At 36.4% G+C, this 19,138-nt stretch overlaps 1 protein-coding gene across 1 annotated transcript in view; it reads left to right on the plus strand.

Moving 5' to 3' along the window:
• The window catches only part of PTPN20B (protein tyrosine phosphatase, non-receptor type 20B), a 130,625-nt gene that overhangs the window by 29,505 nt on the left and 81,982 nt on the right, over nt 1-19,138 (plus strand). Inside the window, exons 2-4 of the mRNA XM_008566638.1 lie at nt 3,797-3,891; nt 10,797-10,903; nt 13,720-13,832. Coding sequence (XP_008564860.1) covers nt 3,797-3,891; nt 10,797-10,903; nt 13,720-13,832 — 315 coding nt within the window. The remainder of the gene's footprint in view (nt 1-3,796; nt 3,892-10,796; nt 10,904-13,719; nt 13,833-19,138) is intronic.

Here is a 19,138-nt window from a genome sequence, read left to right on the forward strand (position 1 = left end):
GGAGCGCCGCTGCGCTTCCCAAGCGGCGCACTATCCAGTGCGCCACCGGGCCGGCCCAAGCTGGACATTTTTAATACACTTAGTGGCCTGTAAGTTTTCTTCATCTGTGAATTGCTTGTTTATAATTTTTATAGACATGGGTTTTTTTTCCTTTCTTTTCTTTTAATTTGCCTCCCTAGCATTTGAAATCTCTTCCTAGGTTTGCACAGTTCCCCATCCTTTGAATCTTGGTATGAAGCAATGGTGGTAGTAACATTCATTGTCAAGGGCTATGGAGGGTAAGGTGAAATTTTAGCATCCAGCTTCCAGGATGTTAGATGTGCACCCTTCAGCACCCAGAAGACCCACTCATGTCTTACTGTTCAGCCTTTCTAGCTGTTAAGGGAGCTGCCCCGAGGACATGTGGTAAATTTCCTTTGTTCTCAAATCAGCAAGAGTTCACTGCCATTACTTGCAACTAAGAATATCAGCTAGTTTAATATATTCTACTCATTTTTTTCTATTGGCTTGTTTGTCTTCTTATTGAATTTTAGGAATTCTTGAGATATATTCTGTTGTCCTATTACTTCTTCCTGGTGAATGCTTATTTTTAACTTGTTGATGGTATATTTTAATTAGATATTTATATTTATCAATATTTTCTTCTATAAATTATGCCTTGTAACTTAAAAATCTATTCCTACTCTGATAAAATAAAAAGTCTCTTGTGTTTTGTTTCTTTATATTTTAATCTTTGATTTTGCCATGCTATGAGATGCAAATAAAAATTTTTTTTTTTGATAGAAAAGGCCAGTTGTTCCAACCCCATTTATTTTAGTTCTTTCCCCACTGGTTTACAATACCACCACTATCATATGGCAAATGCCATATGTCCTTGAGTCTGTTTTGAATCTGTATTCTCTTTTATTGATCTATTTGTCACATAATTTTGTTTACTTTAGCTTATAATAAATATTGATATTTGGTAGGGCAGATGTCCCCAGTCTGTTTTTCTTTTCCAGAGTTGTCTTTTCTTTTCTTAGAATAGTATTCTCTAGTTTGTCTGCACACAAATATAGACACACATTTGCACACACACATACATATATACATTCTGCTCCAATTTTGACTGGATTTTTATTGAATCTATGGATTAATTTTTGGGATACTTGCCATTATGTAATTGAGTTTTCTCCTGTATGAATATGAGTTCCTTATTCTATCTTTTGTACCCTTGTATTAGTCTGTTTCTTTAGCTTATAACAGGATAACTGAAACAGGGAAATTTATAAAGAAATAGAATTTATTTCTTACAGTTTTGGAGGCTGGGAAGTCCAAAGTCCAGAGGGCACATTTGGCGAGGGCCTTCATCTACAGCGATGCAGGGTGTCACATGGAGAATGGGCTGAATAAGAGAGCTAACCTCCTCAGTTGTTCTCTTTTTAAACCCATCAGAACCATGCCCGTTATCACCCATTAGCGGATTAATCCATTCATGAGGGTATAGTCCTTGCAATCTAATCACCTCTTAAAGGCCTCACTTTTCAATGACCATAATAGGATTTCCCACCCTCTTGACACTGTTACAGTAGGGATTGAATTTCCAGTTCCTGAACTGTTGGGGACACATTTAACCTATAATAACCCTTCAATAAAATTTTATAATTTTTAGTACATATTTTTGGTTCAATTTATTTCTAGTTTTCTTATACTTTTTATTTCTTTTGTGAATGACATATTTTCTTCTGTTGTGATATCTAGTTGGTTATTGTTGATATATGGAATGTCATTAATTTATTGATTTTTGTATCAATATCCTGTCAAACTCTCTTATCCCTAAGAGAATTAGACTTTCATTTTCTGTGTACAGTTACAGTATTTGCAAATAACAGTTAATTTGTTTTGTTTCCAATCCTTTTGGGTTTTTTTTTTCCTTTCTTCTTTCTTTATTGCTTGGGATCTGTATCTCATACAATATTAGATAAGGGTAGTGATAGCTGGCATTCTTGTATTTTCCTTAGTATAATGAGACAATGTTTTACCATTAAGTATAATGGTAGCCCAGTATTTTGGATAGTTAACTTTTACTGTAAGTTAGACAAGTTTCCTTCCATTTCTAGTTTGAATGACTATTGGATTTTTCAAATGACTTTCTTTGTATGTTCAGATGATAATATGATTTCTGCCCTTTGTTTTGTTAACATACATTAATATGCTAATTTATGTTGACACATTTTTCTGGTATTAAACATACTTTGAATCTTAAATCCACATTACTCTAGATGCATTTTTTTTTTTTACTATACCATTTAGTAATATTTAGGAATTTTGCATTTATGTTTATTATTGAGTTTAGCTTATAACTTTTTTTATATATGTATTTTGCATGTTTTGTTTTCAAATCAGGATTTTACTGACCTTTTACTATAAATTAGGTAACTTTACTTTCTGAAAAGAAAGGAATTTTTGTTCTTCGAAAGTTTGATAAAATCTCATCTGGAAACCTGTTTGGACCCAGATGCACATTTCCCCTGGGGGTGAGATTTTTTGATGATTGGCTTAACTTTTTAAATTGTTATTATCCTTTTTAGGCTTTCTACATGAGTAAATTTTGATAATGTATATAATTCACTTGTAAAAGTTTCTTTTCATCAAATTTGTCTAAAGATACTCAGAGTGTTTATTATTTTTAAAAATGATAGTTGCATTTTAGCTGTGGCTTTTTTCATTTTTAATGTTATTTGTCCATTTTCTCTCCATTGATTAGTAGTGAAAGAGGTTTGCATATTTTTAAGTCTTTTTTAAAGAACTAGTATTTGATTTTGTTGATTATTCTGTTCTTTTAGCTTATTTTCTATTTATTATTTTTCTTTATTATTTCATTTTTTTCTATTTCCTTTAGGTTTCCTCAGTTTTTCTTTGTTTGGTCTGTCTGATTGAATACAAACTCATTTTTGTCTTTTTTATAAACACATTTGAAACTATACATATCCCTTCTTAACACTACACTGCTTTAGATACTTTTCATTAGTTTTGATGTTGTCCTTTCCTTGATATTTCTTAATATTTTGTATTTATTAAATTAATTCATGTTATAATAGTTTATAATTTCTATTTTATTTCCTTTTTAACACACATTGAGGAATGCCATTTTTAGTTTTCAAAGTACTTGTTTACTGTTTTTTTTATTGACTTTTATCATATGCCATTTGACAATTTCTGAATCATAACATTTATGGCTGCCATGATACGGGAAACAAGACTCTGAGTGCTCAGTTGTGAGGTCAGAGAAAGATTTTGTGCAGTAGAATTAACAGAGTAATTAGCAACCATTTCCGTGAGATGATTCATATTATGTTCTTTGGTAAAGCCTAAAACAACCTACATAGATTAACATATTGCTAACTTATGAGTTATAAATAATACAAGAAGTTAAAGTGAGGCTTTTGCAACATACTATTCTTTATTGAAGAAGTAGTGTTCTGTAGATCCCAATGCATAGATTCTGCAGGTTGTATATATTTAGTATTTACTTGAAGGTTACCTTCTTGAATAATATGGCAATCAGGAATAAAAGAATTGCTCAAAAATCAACTTCCTGAGGATAATCCTATAGGAATTCCTGAGAATTATCTTTGCTGTGTAGTTTTTTCCAAAGTGGGGAAAAAAGAGATTAAGACAGATGATAAAGAAGAGATGATTTGAAAACAGGAGAAGTAGGAGAAAAGTCCCTTCTTGTGGCTTTGGTTTGCTCAGTAAGGCTCCTTATTTCCTTTGTGTAGCGTTTTTCTATTAATCAATTCTTCTCTTCGTTCAGGGAAAGATTTTACATTAGATGACTGTGATATGGAAGATCTAAATTTGGGGGAGACTTTGCCATCATCAAGTCAGAAAGAGACACCTAGGTCAAAGGTAAGACTAAGAGCCATCTCTGCTAATTGACTGTGGCTGATACCTGAATCACTGACTCAGCTCTCTAGGGAACAGGTATCTCTTTCCTTCCCTTCACCACAGTGATTTCACAATTCTTTGTCATTCTGATGTTGAAGTGACCAAAATAGGAATTTGAATGAGTAGAATTTTTTGCAGCTCTAAAGAAAATCCCTTTTAATGCTACTCTGGAAATTTTACTTATTTTGGCATTTATTTTGTTTTGTGTTACTAATGGAGATTGAAAATAAATTTCACATGAAGTATGAAGCATCCTTAAGTATATAGACAATGGACTTTTTCATTGGTAGGGACAGCATGGTACTCCTCCAAACTATGGAAAAGTAGAGGGCTGCAAAAAAATCTGTGGCAAAACCTCTCACCTCAACACATACTTCCTTGTGGAGACACTGCCAGGGTTAGAGTGCAGAAAGGAAAATTCATGTTCATCTTGTGTGGGTGCCTTGCATTTTTTTCTCTTATCTAGTCAGCTGGAACTTTGGGACTTCCATGATGATGTCCTCATGCTCACTTCCTCACTAAGTTTCAACAGTAATAGAGATAAAAATCAGTACCAAGAGCAAGTACTGCTTCCCCCATGTCCCTGATTCTACTGCCACCTCCACCCAAGGCTGACAGGAGTGCTGCTTTTAAAAATGACATTGGAGCTTCATTGTCTTCTCCTGGAGGATTCTGTCCATTCCTCTGTTATACATTGGGTAGCCACACCAAGGTCACCATCGCATCTCTGGCTGGGAGTCTGTAACTCTTAGTGCAGTGTTGGGCTCTCAGCCCATTATTGATACTTTTCTCTGATCAGAATGATTTTCTACTTGAAGCAGCAGAGATGATTCAAAAGTGAGCTGCTTCACAGAATGTTCCAAGTAGATAATTTATATAACCTCCCTTCTAGAACTGAATACATTTTATGATTTTGTTTTTATTTTTATTTTTGCTAAAGTTCATGGCTTGGTCTATCTGGGATGTTTTGATATGTTTTAAAGTTTCCCTTTAGAAAAGAATATCTTAGAACACTGCTGGATGGTTTTTAGAATATGGTGGGAAAATTAGCTGATTTTAGTAGAATTTGCTTTTCTTATATTTCATGAAGCAATTTGACATTGTAGCCACTCTATGTCCTTTCAGATATGATGCTGTCCCTTAGGAATTGCCTAGACTCATAGACTGGTAGGTGATTTGATTTGGAAGATAGTTAAAGAAATTTTTATCCTAACACTCACTTTAGAGGTGAAGAAACTGAGACCCTAAAGCTGAAATAATTTGTCTATTATCATACAGCTCTTCAGTGACAGAGAAAAGACTAGAAATCAGGCTCCTATTTCACCTTGTCCTCATAAATTCTTGGTGTATGCAGTGTGGAAAAACTTAGACTCCTCAGAAAAAAATTATCAAAACTTTTTGACATTAATTTTATTCAGTGAACAATCTCCAAAAGACCTGGCATCTTGATAACTTATTATATTTCTTCTTGTTACTTCGTGGTATTGTTAGCCAAATCACATTTTTTCAATCAATCAGAGACATGTTAGAGTCCTTAGTGAGCCTTCAGTTTGAATTACAGCTATTTAGAAGTGTTTGCTTCATTGAAAAATATAATCAAGTTGATTTTGAAGCATGACTTGAAAGATGTGTCAGGTTTAAATTGTGTTAGGACTTCCCACTCAGGTAATGTAACATTTTCAAATAAATGAGCTATACTCAAATGACTTTTAAATATGTCTGAGAGGAGAGGGAAGGGATTGCGTTGGTGTGATAGCACTGCCCCCACTTCTTTTCCTCAGTAGAACAGTCTCCACATTCCCATTTTAATTATCCTGAAATTAATTTTTAGGGGGTTGTTTTACCGATCAGTGTTGATAAACCAGTTTTCAGTACTAAGTCAACTCTGTAGAGCTCATTGCATTTAATTTATTGGTCAGCCATGCAGTTTAATTAGACGAAATCTTAGGGGGACATTTTCCTGAGATATTGTATAGTAAAAGAATTAAATACACACCAAGAAAAATAACGAAATGCATCTGGTATAGCTTATGGTAGTATCAGGCAAAATAGACTTAAACACAAAAAACATTAGGCATTAAGAGGTCCCTGTGTAATGCTTAAAGATTTAGCTTGTAAGGAAGGTAAAAAATTCAACATTTATAAGCACCTAATAATAGCTTCAGAATATATGAGGCAGTGTTTGACAGAATTACAATGATAAATTCACTATAATAGTGGGCCATTTAAAAATGTCTCTTTTACTAATAGATCAGACAAATGGTTGAGAATATAGAAATTACTTTTAAAAATTAGTGAGCTAGATATAATGACCATATATAGGAACTTGCATCCAAAAATTAGAGAATATATATTCTTTTCAAGCATATATGAGTCATTTATAAAAATTTACCATGTGCTAAATGATAAAGTATGTCTCAACAATTGTCGAATAATCTTTATAGTCCTGACTGTGCTCTCTGACATAAAGCAATTCTATTTATTTATTTATTTATTTAATGGAAACATAGTTGATTGTACATGTCTTTGGGATACACAGTTGAATATTAATACCTTTGTGCAATATGTGATGCTCAAATCAGGATATTTAGTATATTCAACATTATGCAATGCAGTCATTTTTCATGGCCCTTTACCAGTTCCTTCCTTACCCCCCTCTCTTTCCTACCTCTGGTAGTCTCAGTTCTGTTCTGTCCTTTTGAAAGTTCAATGTATTATTGTGATTGTTGTATCTTTCTTTTTTTTTATTTGTTTATTTTTTTAGCTCCCCCTTATGAGTGAGGACATGTGGTATTTCTCTTTCTGTGCCTGGCTTATTTCACTTAACATATTTTTCTCTAAGTTCTTCATGTTGTTGTGAATGGCAGTATTTCATTACTTTTTATGGCAGAGTAGTATCACATTTTGTATGTATACCACATTTTCCTTATCTAATTGTCTGTTGATGGACATTTATGTTGGTTCCAACTCTTGGCTATTGTAAATAGAGCTGCGATATACATAGGAGTGCAGGTAATCCTTCAGCATGATGATTTTCATTCCTTTGGGTGTATACTTAGCAGTGGGATTGCTGGATCACATGGCAGTTCTATCTGTAGTTGTTTGAGTAACCTCCATACTGTTTTCCATAACGGCTGCACCAATTTACAGTCCCACCAACAGTGCAGGAGGGTTCCCCTTTCTCCACATCCTTGTGAGCATTTGTTATTCTCTGTCTTTCTGATAATAGCCAGTCTAATTGGGGTGAGGTGATATGTCAGTGTGGTTTTGATTTGTATTTCCCTGATGCTGAGTGAGGCTGAACATTTTTTCAGGTGTCTGTTGGCCATCAGTATGACTTCCTTTGAGAAGTACCTGTTCAGCTCCTTTGCCCATATTTTAGTCTGATTATTTGTTTTTTTACTGTTGTTTTTCTACATTGCTTTAGTTCCTTGTACATTCTGGACATTAATCCTTTGCCAGATGCATAGCTTGCAAATCTTTTTTCCCACTCTGTAAATTGTCTTTTTGCTCTGTTAATTGTTTCTTTTACTGTGCAGAAGCTTTTTTGTTTGATATAATCCCATTTGTTCATTTTTTCTTTTGTTGCCTGTGCTTTGGGGGTCTTATTCATAAAGTCTTTACCCAAACCTACTCATAAAGTGTTTCCCCTATGTTTTCTCTTAGAAGTTTTATAGTTTCAGGTCTTTTTGAGTCTTTAATCCTTTTTGGGTTGATTTTGGTATATGGTGAGAGCTACAGGTCTAGTTTCATTCTTCTGCATATGGATGTCCAGTTTTCCCAGCACCATTTATTGAAGCAATCCAGTTAGAAGTCAACCACAAAAAGATGAAATATACATTTAGAATTTAAATACATACTTTTAACCTCATGGGTCAAAGAAGAAATCATAATGGAAATTTAAAGTATTTAGAATTGAATATATATAGAAATGCTAGATATAAAAACTTATAGTTTATTGATTGAGCAGTGCTTAGCAAATACTCATATATTGGTTTAATCTACACCATTACACTTGTAATGGTGTCAGCTATAAAGTATCTAGGAGTAAACCTAAGAAAAGGTGTGAATTTTCTTTATTGAGAATATTATATAATGCTCTTTAAATTGCTAGCTATATCATATTAGTGGATAATAAGTTGTAATTTAATAAAGATGTCAGTCATTCCCAATTTAAATTACAAAATCAATTTAGCTTAATTTCAATAAAAATTCTAAAGTTTTTCAATGTATATGAGATTTGATCAGCTGATTCAAAAACTTATTTGGAAAAACAGAAGGCAAGACAGTAGTAAGTAGTAGGAAAAGAAGGGAAATGTATGTATGTGGTGGACTGGCACTGGAAGTTATCAAAACTTATTATGAAGCTATAGGAATTAAGAAAATGTAGCAATAGTATAGGAACTGGCAAATAAGACCAGTGAAACCACATAGACAGTCCAGAAAAAACTCATGCATACATGGAAACTGTCTATGTGACAGGCGCATTGCATGTCTGTAGAGATAGAATAGTCTGCTCAGTTAATGGTGCTGGTATAACTGGTTATTCCAGCAGGAAAAATGAAAGTGTATTACTACCTGCAAGTAAAGACTAACAAAACCTTTTCTTGTTCTCTATGAGAAAATGATCTCGTGTTAGTCTTCTAGCTTTATGTTTCTCTGGGAATCAGATAAAAGTGGAATGTCAGCTGGGTTGCCAGGCAGCATTGGTAATGGTAAAAGTGACTTTAGGACTAGAAGGACTGTGAGTAGGATGATGAGTGTTTTGTTGAAAATACAAATGGGGTCTTCCCTGAATGTAGGAAGTCCCTAACTGTGATCCCAGAGGTTAGGTTCATGGGTTGTTACAAGAGATATTGGTTCCTGTGCATCATGAGGCTTCTAAACTGGGGGACTCTTGCACTCACCCATGTGGCGCTATGCCTAAGGCTGTCCTGCTGATATGTTGTGGTTCCTCTCCTGTATTCTTCTACAAAGCTCACCTCGTGCCAGGTGTGTCCTACTGGATTTTGTGAAAGTCCAGCTGAATGCAAGATCATTGTTGGTGGTTGAGCAGAGTGGGCAAGGTATAACATATGCTGAAATTGATTCTAGGTGGATTAAATTCTCAAATGTGAAAAGCAAAACAAAAAATTTAGAAAAATATATAGGAGAATTGATGTTTTTCTTACTTAGCGTAGGGAGGGATTTTTAAAAAATTATGTTTTATACATTATTCAAAATGGCAGTTAATCCATTAGAATTTAATACATTCTATAATGGTCATGTTATTGCTAAAATATATTAAATTTATATTTCAGGAAATGCTTATTCATGTCAGGCTAAAAACTTAAGTTATATGTTTTGACTTGTTCAACAAAACTAGTATTTTTGATAGGAGTGTCAAATAGTTGTTTACTTCTTTCTTTTAACATGCTTATTTTTAAAAATGATTGTGTTTGGGTCCATGTGCTAGAAGGATTGTTGTATTTATGCCTGCAAGAGGCATTTTGGGTTAGGAAGTCTCGTGAAAGTAAGGAACAGACACATCCACACACCCATACACACACACACTAGTAAGAAAGGAAAAAATTAATAAATTTTACAAAATCAAAATTATCAAAAGACACTCAAAAAAAGATGAAAAGACAGGACCTGGGTTGTGACTGGAATTGCTGTGTGAGACACACAGAGGCATGAGGTGAGGGTGGAAAATTAAGCAGAGGCCAGACCATGCAAGATTGTAGGGACTTAGCACATGCTGTTTCTTTTTGCTCAGAATGCTTCCCTCTTTACCTAGCCTCTTCTTTTCATCTTTTAGGTACACAGCAGTTATCTACCAACATACTCCATTTGTTACTGCATTAGCACTTATCATCAGCTGTAATTATTTTTTATGGTTTTTTTGTTTATTATCTATTTCTGCATAAGAATATATACACTCCACAAGGAAAGAGCACATGCCTCTCTTTTTTACTGTTTTATTCCCAGCACTTAGAACAGTATCTGCACATACTAGGCCCCCAGAAAAAATTGTTGAGTTAATGAGTCGATTAATTGAAGCAGAATTGAGGGCTAAAATAGTAAATACTGAATCTTTATTTTAATGTGACTCCATTGAGTCAGATACTGTACAAGAGGTTGCAAATACATCAAAGTGGACTAAAGTCTCTCTGTTGGGCAATGCGAAATCTCATGGCAGAGACGTACTTAGAATTACTGTATCACATAGTGCAAGTATTGAAGTAAAGATAAATATAGTACTAGGAATTTTATATTCACGGTAAACTAAATATGATAAGCACTTATTATAAGAATCTTCTTCAGGATAGGGCCGGCCCGTGGCTCACTCGGGAGAGTGCGGTGCTGATAACACCAAGACCACGGGTTCGGATCCCTGTATAGGGATGGCCGGTTCGCTCACTTGGGAGAGCACAGTGCTGACAACACCAAGTCAGGGGTTAAGATCCCCTTACTGGTCAATTTTTAGAAAAAAAAAAAAGAGAGAATCTTCTCCAGGCTGCAGTAATAATCTGTTTTTCTAAATGGGGCTTATTTCTGTTAACTTTTGGAAAATAATGTGACTGATTCCATATGAATCACTTATATTTACATAGTACTCTACACTCTGTTTTGACAGATTGGAAAATATTTAATCGGGAGATATACTTTTTTATTTATTTGTTTATTTTTGGCAGCTAGCTGATATGGGAGTCTGAACCCTAAGAGATTTCCCAGGAGTAGAAATAACACTATGTGATTGTGGTTTTAGTTCAATTATTGAAGACTTTATTGCTCTTCCTCAGAAGCATAAGAGATCATATTTCTTTTAAACTATGTTTTTCTAAAATCATGGCCATAATTTGTTTCCTTTCTTATGCCTATAGGTTTTTGAAAATAAAGCTAAAGAGAATAAAACAGAGACGGTAAAACTCTCTCTTCAGAATTTCCCACATAATGATTATGAGTATCTTTTTCAAGAGGATTCAGAAAGGTATAACTAATATGCTTATTTAGTGAATTTTCTGTTTATTCTATTCATATTCACAGTTAGCCCTCTGAATGGAGACTGTGAATAATGGCCCTCAGGTGCTTGATTAATTTTTCAAGATATAGATCTTTGTAAACCTAATTTAGTTTTCTTAGAAATATGATGTATTTGAAAAGATGTATGAAATGTTAACAGCAGCAGCATTATTTAAAAAATAAAAAGAAATATGATGTATTTATGATGTCATAAATATGTTGTTATCACAAGAAAAAGATATTCTTAAAGGATTCAGTTTCTCTATCTGAACGGTTACACAGCTTCAAAGCCTTTGTCAATGTGCTTGGAGCTTTTGGAGGGGACAGTGTACTTGAGGTTGCGGCATAAAGCTCAGTACACCACTAAATATTAGTAATTCAATTTATTTTCAGAAAGAAAATTATGTGCTAGAAACCATAGGACTATCAGTATAGTAGTGAGTTCTTGGTACTATATATGAAAAAAAAAAAAAAACCTTAAAGAGTGCAAAGAAAAGTAAATTTCCATTAGGAAAACAAACAAAACCCAGAAATTTTCATGCTTGTAAAATGTTCAGATTTAGGTGTTGAGAAATGTGTCAAGAGTTGTAGGGTGTGTGTGAGCTGGAGGTGCCAGGAAGCTGGAGAAGATGAGAAGTAGAGCCCCCAAAATAGTGTGCACTGGAGTGAGAAGGAACTCCTTCTGTGTGAAGCCAAGTGTGTGTTTTATTCAGTCTGTTAAAATGTAAATGAAGCACAGGTGGGGTCTTTTTGTTTTATTCACATATCTATCCTTTTAGAAGGAGAATTGCTGGTAGCATGGGTAAGGACAGCTTGGAATGGCAGGAAATGAGGATCCATTAAATGTTTACAGTAATCCAAGACAAGAAGAGAAGGAAAAGAGTAAGAAACCTGAAATTACCCACAGACACAAAAGAAAAAGGCATTTATTTTGCTAAGGTTGAAACATATAGCTCATGTAGGAAATTAGTAGAGAAGATGCTAAAGAAGTAGTCAGGGACCAGATTATCATCATCCTAAACTTGTGTCCAATAAGGAACCTTGACTTATCCTGGCACTGATGGGCAGGTATGATTAAACTTGCATTTTAGGAAGAATTTCCTCTAGACATTAAAGATTAGATCCAGAAGACAAATTAGGAGGCTTTTGCTAAGTGAGGTTGCAAAAACAAGAGCCAAGCGGATAGCCTAAGTGAGTAAATTGAGTAGGGAGAGGTTGGAAAGGAAACAGAAAGTGGGCATCGGCTAGTGTTTGAAGAATCTCTTAGCAATTAGTAACTCCACAGAGATGGAAAGTTTAAAAGTTTCCTATTTCTAAGAGGAGAGATAATTGAGTGTGCTTATGATATGAAAGAAATTGTAGATATGGAGAGATTAATTATATATTTTAATAGATCTGCAACATAAGCAGCGCCATTTTAGACAAGCCCAAGTACAAAATGGTGCCGTCCACCTCCTCCCCTCCCCTCCCCCCCCCATTCTCTTTTGCAAGAAGCCTCATGGTTTTGGAGAAAATGAAATTTTTGATGTTTCCATATGCACAGAATTCTCCACTCCCGTGACCTAACTCAATCCCGAACCCGGAATTACATCACCCAGCTCTTGGTGCCAACATACCAATATAAGCCCCCACCGCCCTATGTTAGTGGCTGTCTCCCATTTTCAGGGCAGCCCTGGGCAGTCCTCCATTTTGAGTACAGCCTGGCAGATTTCTTTCTTTAATAAAGCTTGAATGGTACCCGGCATCTCGGTTCACTTTCTTTCATATTTAAGAAAAGATAAGTTATATGGGCCGGCCCGGTGGCGCACTGCTACAGTGCGCTGTTTGGGAGCGCGGCGGCGCTCCCGCCAAGGGTTCGGATCCCACATACAGACCAGTTCCCGCTCACTGGCTGAGCGAGGGGCGGGGGCAACGCCAAGGGTTGCGATCCCGTTGCCGGTCCCGGTCCGGTACGGGCGCGACACTGAGGGTTGCGATCCGTTGCCGGACACGAAAAAAGACAAAAAAAGGAAAAAAAAATAAATAAAAAGAAAAGATAAGTTATAGAAAAATGCTAATGGTGGTGAACATGCTGATAGTATTGATCTGATCATCACATCTTGGACACAGGTGCTGATGGTCAGCTCTGTGCCCCATGAATATGTATGATCAATAAAATAAACAAAAAGCAAAGAAAAATGTATCAGAGGAGGTAGGAGGCAGAACGTGGAAGGATTAATTCTGGAACAGGGAGAAAGTAGATGCATCTAAGAATGAAGAATGTTGATGCATCTAAGTATATTTTTTAAGTGAGAGTAAATTGAAAGAGTTGCTGCTTGCTGGCCTGCATTTTCTAGAAGGGGCTACATTTTTACTAAGACAGAGGATGAAGATAAGGACTACATGAGGAAGGTGGTGTGGAATTAGCTGCAGTGGAGGAATGGTAAAGGAAACTGATTGGGGACATACCAGAGTTTTCCAAATGGCTCTGTGCTGATATTAGAAACCCCAGTGACTTCAGTGCTTCTCTACCACAACCTAGGTAAAGTAGGAGAGAAAGTGACTAGGTGGATGCACCCAAGGCAACTAGTTTGCAAGCCAGGGAAAAGTGGGAGGGGATGGAGTTTGTGATTAGACATTGGGATTTTGGAGTTATTTCAGGAGGCCAGTTTTAGGTGATGACAGTGGGAGTGGATGGCTGAAGTGGAGGTGAATGTCAATTGAATAATAGAGATTATTAGAGATTCTTTCTTAAATGTATGTATTCTTTGAATCCATGGACAAATATGTACATTTCTTTTCTAGTGAGAGTGATCCCAGCACGTGGATTGCCAGTGGCTCCTCCATAAGAGACAGGTCGAGCAGTGAGGACGAAAAGCTTGCAGGGCCATCACAGTCAGTCTCCCCTCTGCTCCCCGGTATGACCTCATCCAATTTGTAGTAGCAAAATAGGAAGGGGCTCTATTTCAGAGATATGCACAAAGATATTTCTAATACAAATGAAGGAAATAGCTAGGAAAAACTATTAAAAGTGGAAAAATATGGTTTTTAGGATTTTCTTTTAAAAATAATGAAAAATACTCCACAGTCTGCATTCGAAGGGCAAATTTCTGCCCTTTCTTTAAGTATTTTAATATATCAAACTTGACAATTTAATAAAATGATTCATTTGTATTTTCCTAAACTAAGGATTATAGATTTATATAGACTTGAAAAATATGACATGCTTTTTCATTTCCTTTGTTTTAGTTTGTTGCACAATACTTGCTTTGTAAGTAAAATAATAACATTTTTTGGATTACAAATAATCGTGTTTATAATGGGAAAAAACAAGTGTGTATAATAAAATAAATCATAACATTGAAGACTATTCTAATTTTTTTGTGTATATGTATTTATGCTTATATATAGTGTCATAATTATAGCTATAAATATGTATTTGCATATATAGAGACAAAAATATGTATTAAAAGATAGGTTATATAAAAATGCCTCAGAGGAGGCAGAAGGCATGGGGTTGAGAACACGGAAGGGAATTTATACATATATACATACATACACACACGTATATATAATTTCTGTGTGTGAATTTGGGGAATCACATACATACCTCACAAACCTTGGAGTTGGAGAGAATCTTAGAGGTCACTCATTTCAACATCCCATCAAGTGTTGGAATCATCTTCTCTAATGACTTTTTTAATTTAAAAAATATCAAATCTAGGGCCGGCCCGGTGGTGCACTGGATAAGTGTGCCGCTTGGGAAGCGCGGCGGCGCTCCCGCCCGAGGGTTCGGATCCCACATGCAGACCGGTTCCCGCTCACTGGCTGAGCGAGGCGCGGGAGCAACACCGAGGGTTGCAGTCCCGTTGCCGGTCCCCAGTCTGGTACAGGGGCAACACTGAGGGTTGCGATCCGTTGCCGGACACGGAAAAAGACAAAAGACAAAAAAAAAAAAAAAAATCAAATCTAATTAAGACAATACCATACTATGTAATTATTAAATTATGGCTCTCATACAAAAATAGTTTACAAGAAAATACTTTTTAAAATTGAGGTATAATTTATATACAGTAACATTTACCCTCTTAACATTCAATTCTGTGAGGTTTAATCGAGGTCTACCATCATAGTCAAGATAAAGTACATCCATCATCCCCAATTTTCTCTTATGTTCTTCTGTAGTCAGCCCCTAACCCTACCTCCAGCATTTGACAACTAGTAATCTGTTTTCATTCTTTTTACTTTTGTCTTTTTCAAAGTATCATATAAATGGAATCATAAGTATGTAGTCTTTTGACTTTTCACTTAGCATAATGCTTTTGATATTCATCTGTCATTGCATTTATCAGTATTTAATTCCTTTTTTGTTGTTGAGTAGTATTTCATTGTATGTCTTCACCAGTTTATTATCCATTTACTAGTTGAAGGACATTGGGTTGTTTCCAGATTTTGGCAATTATGGATAAAAGTTCTACAAACACTCACATACCAGTTCTATGTAAACATGTTTCTATTTCTTTAAGGTAAATATCTAGGACTGGGATTTCTGGGTCATAATTGTATAGTAGACAAACTTGTTCCAAAGAAGCTGTACCAATATCATTGGTTGCTTTTTACTGTTTTTCCTCTTTGCATTTCAGTTAAGGTAATGAACCCATTGAAAGCATTCTTTATCCCTGTTACAGTGTTTTTTATTTATAACATTTCCTTTTGATACTATCTTATAGATCTCTCTATTCAAATTCCCCATGTGTTAATGCATTTTGTTCACCTTTTCTCAGGAGCCTAAACATATTATAGTTATTTAAAATTCCCGTTCTGAGGGCCGGCCCGGTGGCGCACTGCTACAGTGTGCCGCTTGGGAGTGCGGTGGCGCTCCCACCAAGGGTTCGGATCCCACATACAGACCGGTTCCCGCTCACTGGCTGAGCGAGGTGCGGACGCAACACCGAGGGTTGCGATCCCGTTGCCGGTCCGGTCTGGTACGGGCGTGACACTGAGGGTTGCGATCCGTTGCCGGACACGAAAAAAGACAAAAAGGAAAAAAAAATAAAATAAAATAAAAAAAATAAAATTCCCGTTCTGATAATTCTAACAGGTGATTTTTGTTGTTGTTGATTGCTTTGTTTTTGACAGTGGTTTTAGTTGCTGCTGCATCTTTGTGTCTCATAATTTTCAACCAAGAGTTGGTGCTGGGTGTGAAAACTAGAGATTGAGATAAATAGAATTTATGCCTAGAAATAGTCACACCTATTCCTCTACTAGGCCATTAGTATAGGTTCTTGATTTAGTGTATTTAGGACATGAGGAGCTGGATTTTGGTTTTGTTTTGCTGTCATTACCTACAGTGACCCATTGACTTAGAATTTCTGAAGATTCAACTTGTGTTTAGGCTGGCAGCTAGGTTGCTGGAGAGGTTTTCTTAACTGTCCTGTTCCATCCCCAGCTTTAGGTCTTACCTGTGTGCCTGTGCTGCAGAAGGACTCTCTCTCCCTCTCTTGCCCCTCCTCCAGCAGTAAATTGGTGCTTGCTAGGCTGGAGGGAGGGCCAGGTCGTTCTTTGTTATCCTAGTTCAGTCTCAGCCTTAGGCAGGTGCTCCATCTTGTTTCTCAGTGGTGCAGCCTTATCACTGATACTGCCCCTTCTCCTCATGGAATACAAACTCTGCCTTATCTCTTTGGCAAGCATACCATGAGTGTTTCCTGCCCCTTGCTTAGTAGTAGGAGGTTTGTAATAGTATTGACGTAGAATTCGGGGCTCAGGACTGTTTCCTCCCCCTCCAACAGAGGTAGAGGGTTTGTTTGTTTTTTCTCTTTTACCAACTGCAGTGGGTCTTCAACTGTACACAACAGCGTTTGCTGCTGTTCCTCCTGCAGTTTAAGGCTTTTGTTCTGTGGGGGAGATAGGTCCAAGTGGGGTTTCATGCATTTTCCGCAATCGCAGTAGTTCTCTTCCTCCAAGCCTATCCCACTGAAGAGGTGATTCTTCCCATCTCCTGCTCTGTTCCCAGTTCTTATGAGAACATACTGGAGGTCTGTGAAGCTGAGTCTTGAGTATGTGCAAACTGTCTACATTAGTTTGTTTTGTGCTACTATGATAGAAATACCTGAGACTGGGTAATTTATAAGGAAAAGAGGTTTATTTGGCTTACGATTGGGACAGCTGCATCTGGCATGGGCCTCAGGCTGCTTCTACTCATGGCGGAAAGTGGCAGGCAGCCGGTGGGTACAAGCAGATCACATGGCGAGAGGAAACGAGAGAGAGAGAGAGAGAGAGAGAGAGAGAGAGAGAGAGAGAGAGAGAGAGAGGAGGTGCCAGGGTCTTTTTAAACAACCAGCTCTTGCAGGAACTAGTATAGCAAGAACTCACTCATTAATCCCCCTCCCCTAGGGAGAGGATTAATCCATTCATGAGGGATCCGCCCCCATGACTCAAACAGCTTCTAGTGCTGCCACATTGGGAGTCAAATTTCCACATGAGTTTTGGAGGGGACATCACATCCAAACTCCATCACTCTCTTTGTGCCTATGGCTTTCTGGGGTTCGGTACCGTCACACTGGCCCATGTTCAGCCTTCAGCAGGGTGTTAAGTTTTGTGACTAAATATTTCTTTCCCACTTGGATAGGTTACCTGGCACCTCTTTCTCCTGGGAGCTACCACAGTGAACCAGTGTTCATGTCTTGTCGCTCCTTAGAGGAGTCTGTCTTTCCTTAGGTTTTAGACTGCTTGGTTGCTCGGCAGCCTCAGTTCTCCCATGGGTTCAATAACATTTCGGTTTAGTGGGTTTTTTCCTCCCCAACTTATATATATTGTTAGGGTATAAATGATGCTCATACTAGCTTTCTACATTTTAGGCAGAAACGGAATTTTGAATATAAACATATATTTAAAATAAAAATAAGAATACGTTTCTTTGTAAACATGCCTTTTCAATAAGTATATATTTACACTACAATTTTTAAAAGCAAAATAATACTCCATTGTATGGCTGCACCATAATCTATATAACCAATCTTTTGTTGTTGAACATTTAGGGTAGTTCTTTTTAAGATATTATTATAATATACAGAGCTATGGTAAGCAGCCATGGAGCTGAGTCTTTGGGAATACTGTTCGACTGAACTGAAAAACAGAAGGAGAGCTATATTCAAACTACTACCACTTACCACTGTAGCAATGGCAGGAAGCCCATGATTTAAGATCAGTGTCTGGCCAAGCAGGTGGTGTGTAGGTATTTTAAAAGAAAAGGGGTAACATTTTGAGCCACAGAAGAAATAGAAACTCAGTCAGTATATCTGGGGCTATTCTTTTTGTTCTGCCAGTGTACTAGATGTTTTTTTTTTTTTATTATGGTCTCCAAGTGACAAGTAATGTTGGTGTTGTATAAAATTTGTTTTCAACAGGGAATACCATGGCCTAGTTGTTAGAGTAAGGCCAGTTACCAAGGGAAAGCAGACAGAAGCTGTTTTTTTCTTTCTCAGTACCTTCCTTTTTGGGACTGAAGTTCGGCTCCTCCTGGGGTTTGCATTGAAGTCTATATTGACAAAGGATTAATGCCCAGGCAATATAAAGAACTGCATATTCATAAGTAAAAGACAACCAGGAAGAAAAATGGGCAAAAAGCATTAACAGGCACTTCACAGAAGAGGAAATATGGAAAAACGGTTCAACCTGGTTTTGAATCAGGGAAGTGAAAATTAAATCACAGTGAAATAACAATTTTACATTGACTAGATTATTTGCAATTTAAAAATGTGATAATAGCTAATATTCGTGAGTATGTAGCATGATGGAAACCATATTAGAAAATAATTTGTTATCTTCATAGTGTGCAAAAACCCTGTACCCTAGCAGTTCCCTTCCTAGTTATTAAGTTTAGAGAAATTCCCTTTTGGACCAGAAGGCACATACAAGAATGTTTATATTGTGCTTATCTGTAACAGAATTAAACTGTAAACAACTCAGCTATTCTTCAACACTGGAATGGATGAAATAGTTGAGGGATTTTTGTATAATGTGAAGATGAATAAATTCAGATATAGCCTCAGCAAAAAAGTCGAGATTGAAAAGAAAATATTATTTACCATGTATGCATTTATACTAAACAAGACAAGCAAAATGAAAGGAATGATAGCACAATCAGAATAGTGGTTATTCCTGAGGGAGAAAGGCAAGGGAAGGGTACATGGGGCATGAGAGGCAAGGGTAGTGTTCTGCTTTA

Source organism: Galeopterus variegatus, unplaced genomic scaffold (genome assembly GCF_000696425.1).
Source record: "Galeopterus variegatus unplaced genomic scaffold, G_variegatus-3.0.2 Scaffold258, whole genome shotgun sequence".
Taxonomy (NCBI): domain Eukaryota; kingdom Metazoa; phylum Chordata; class Mammalia; order Dermoptera; family Cynocephalidae; genus Galeopterus; species Galeopterus variegatus.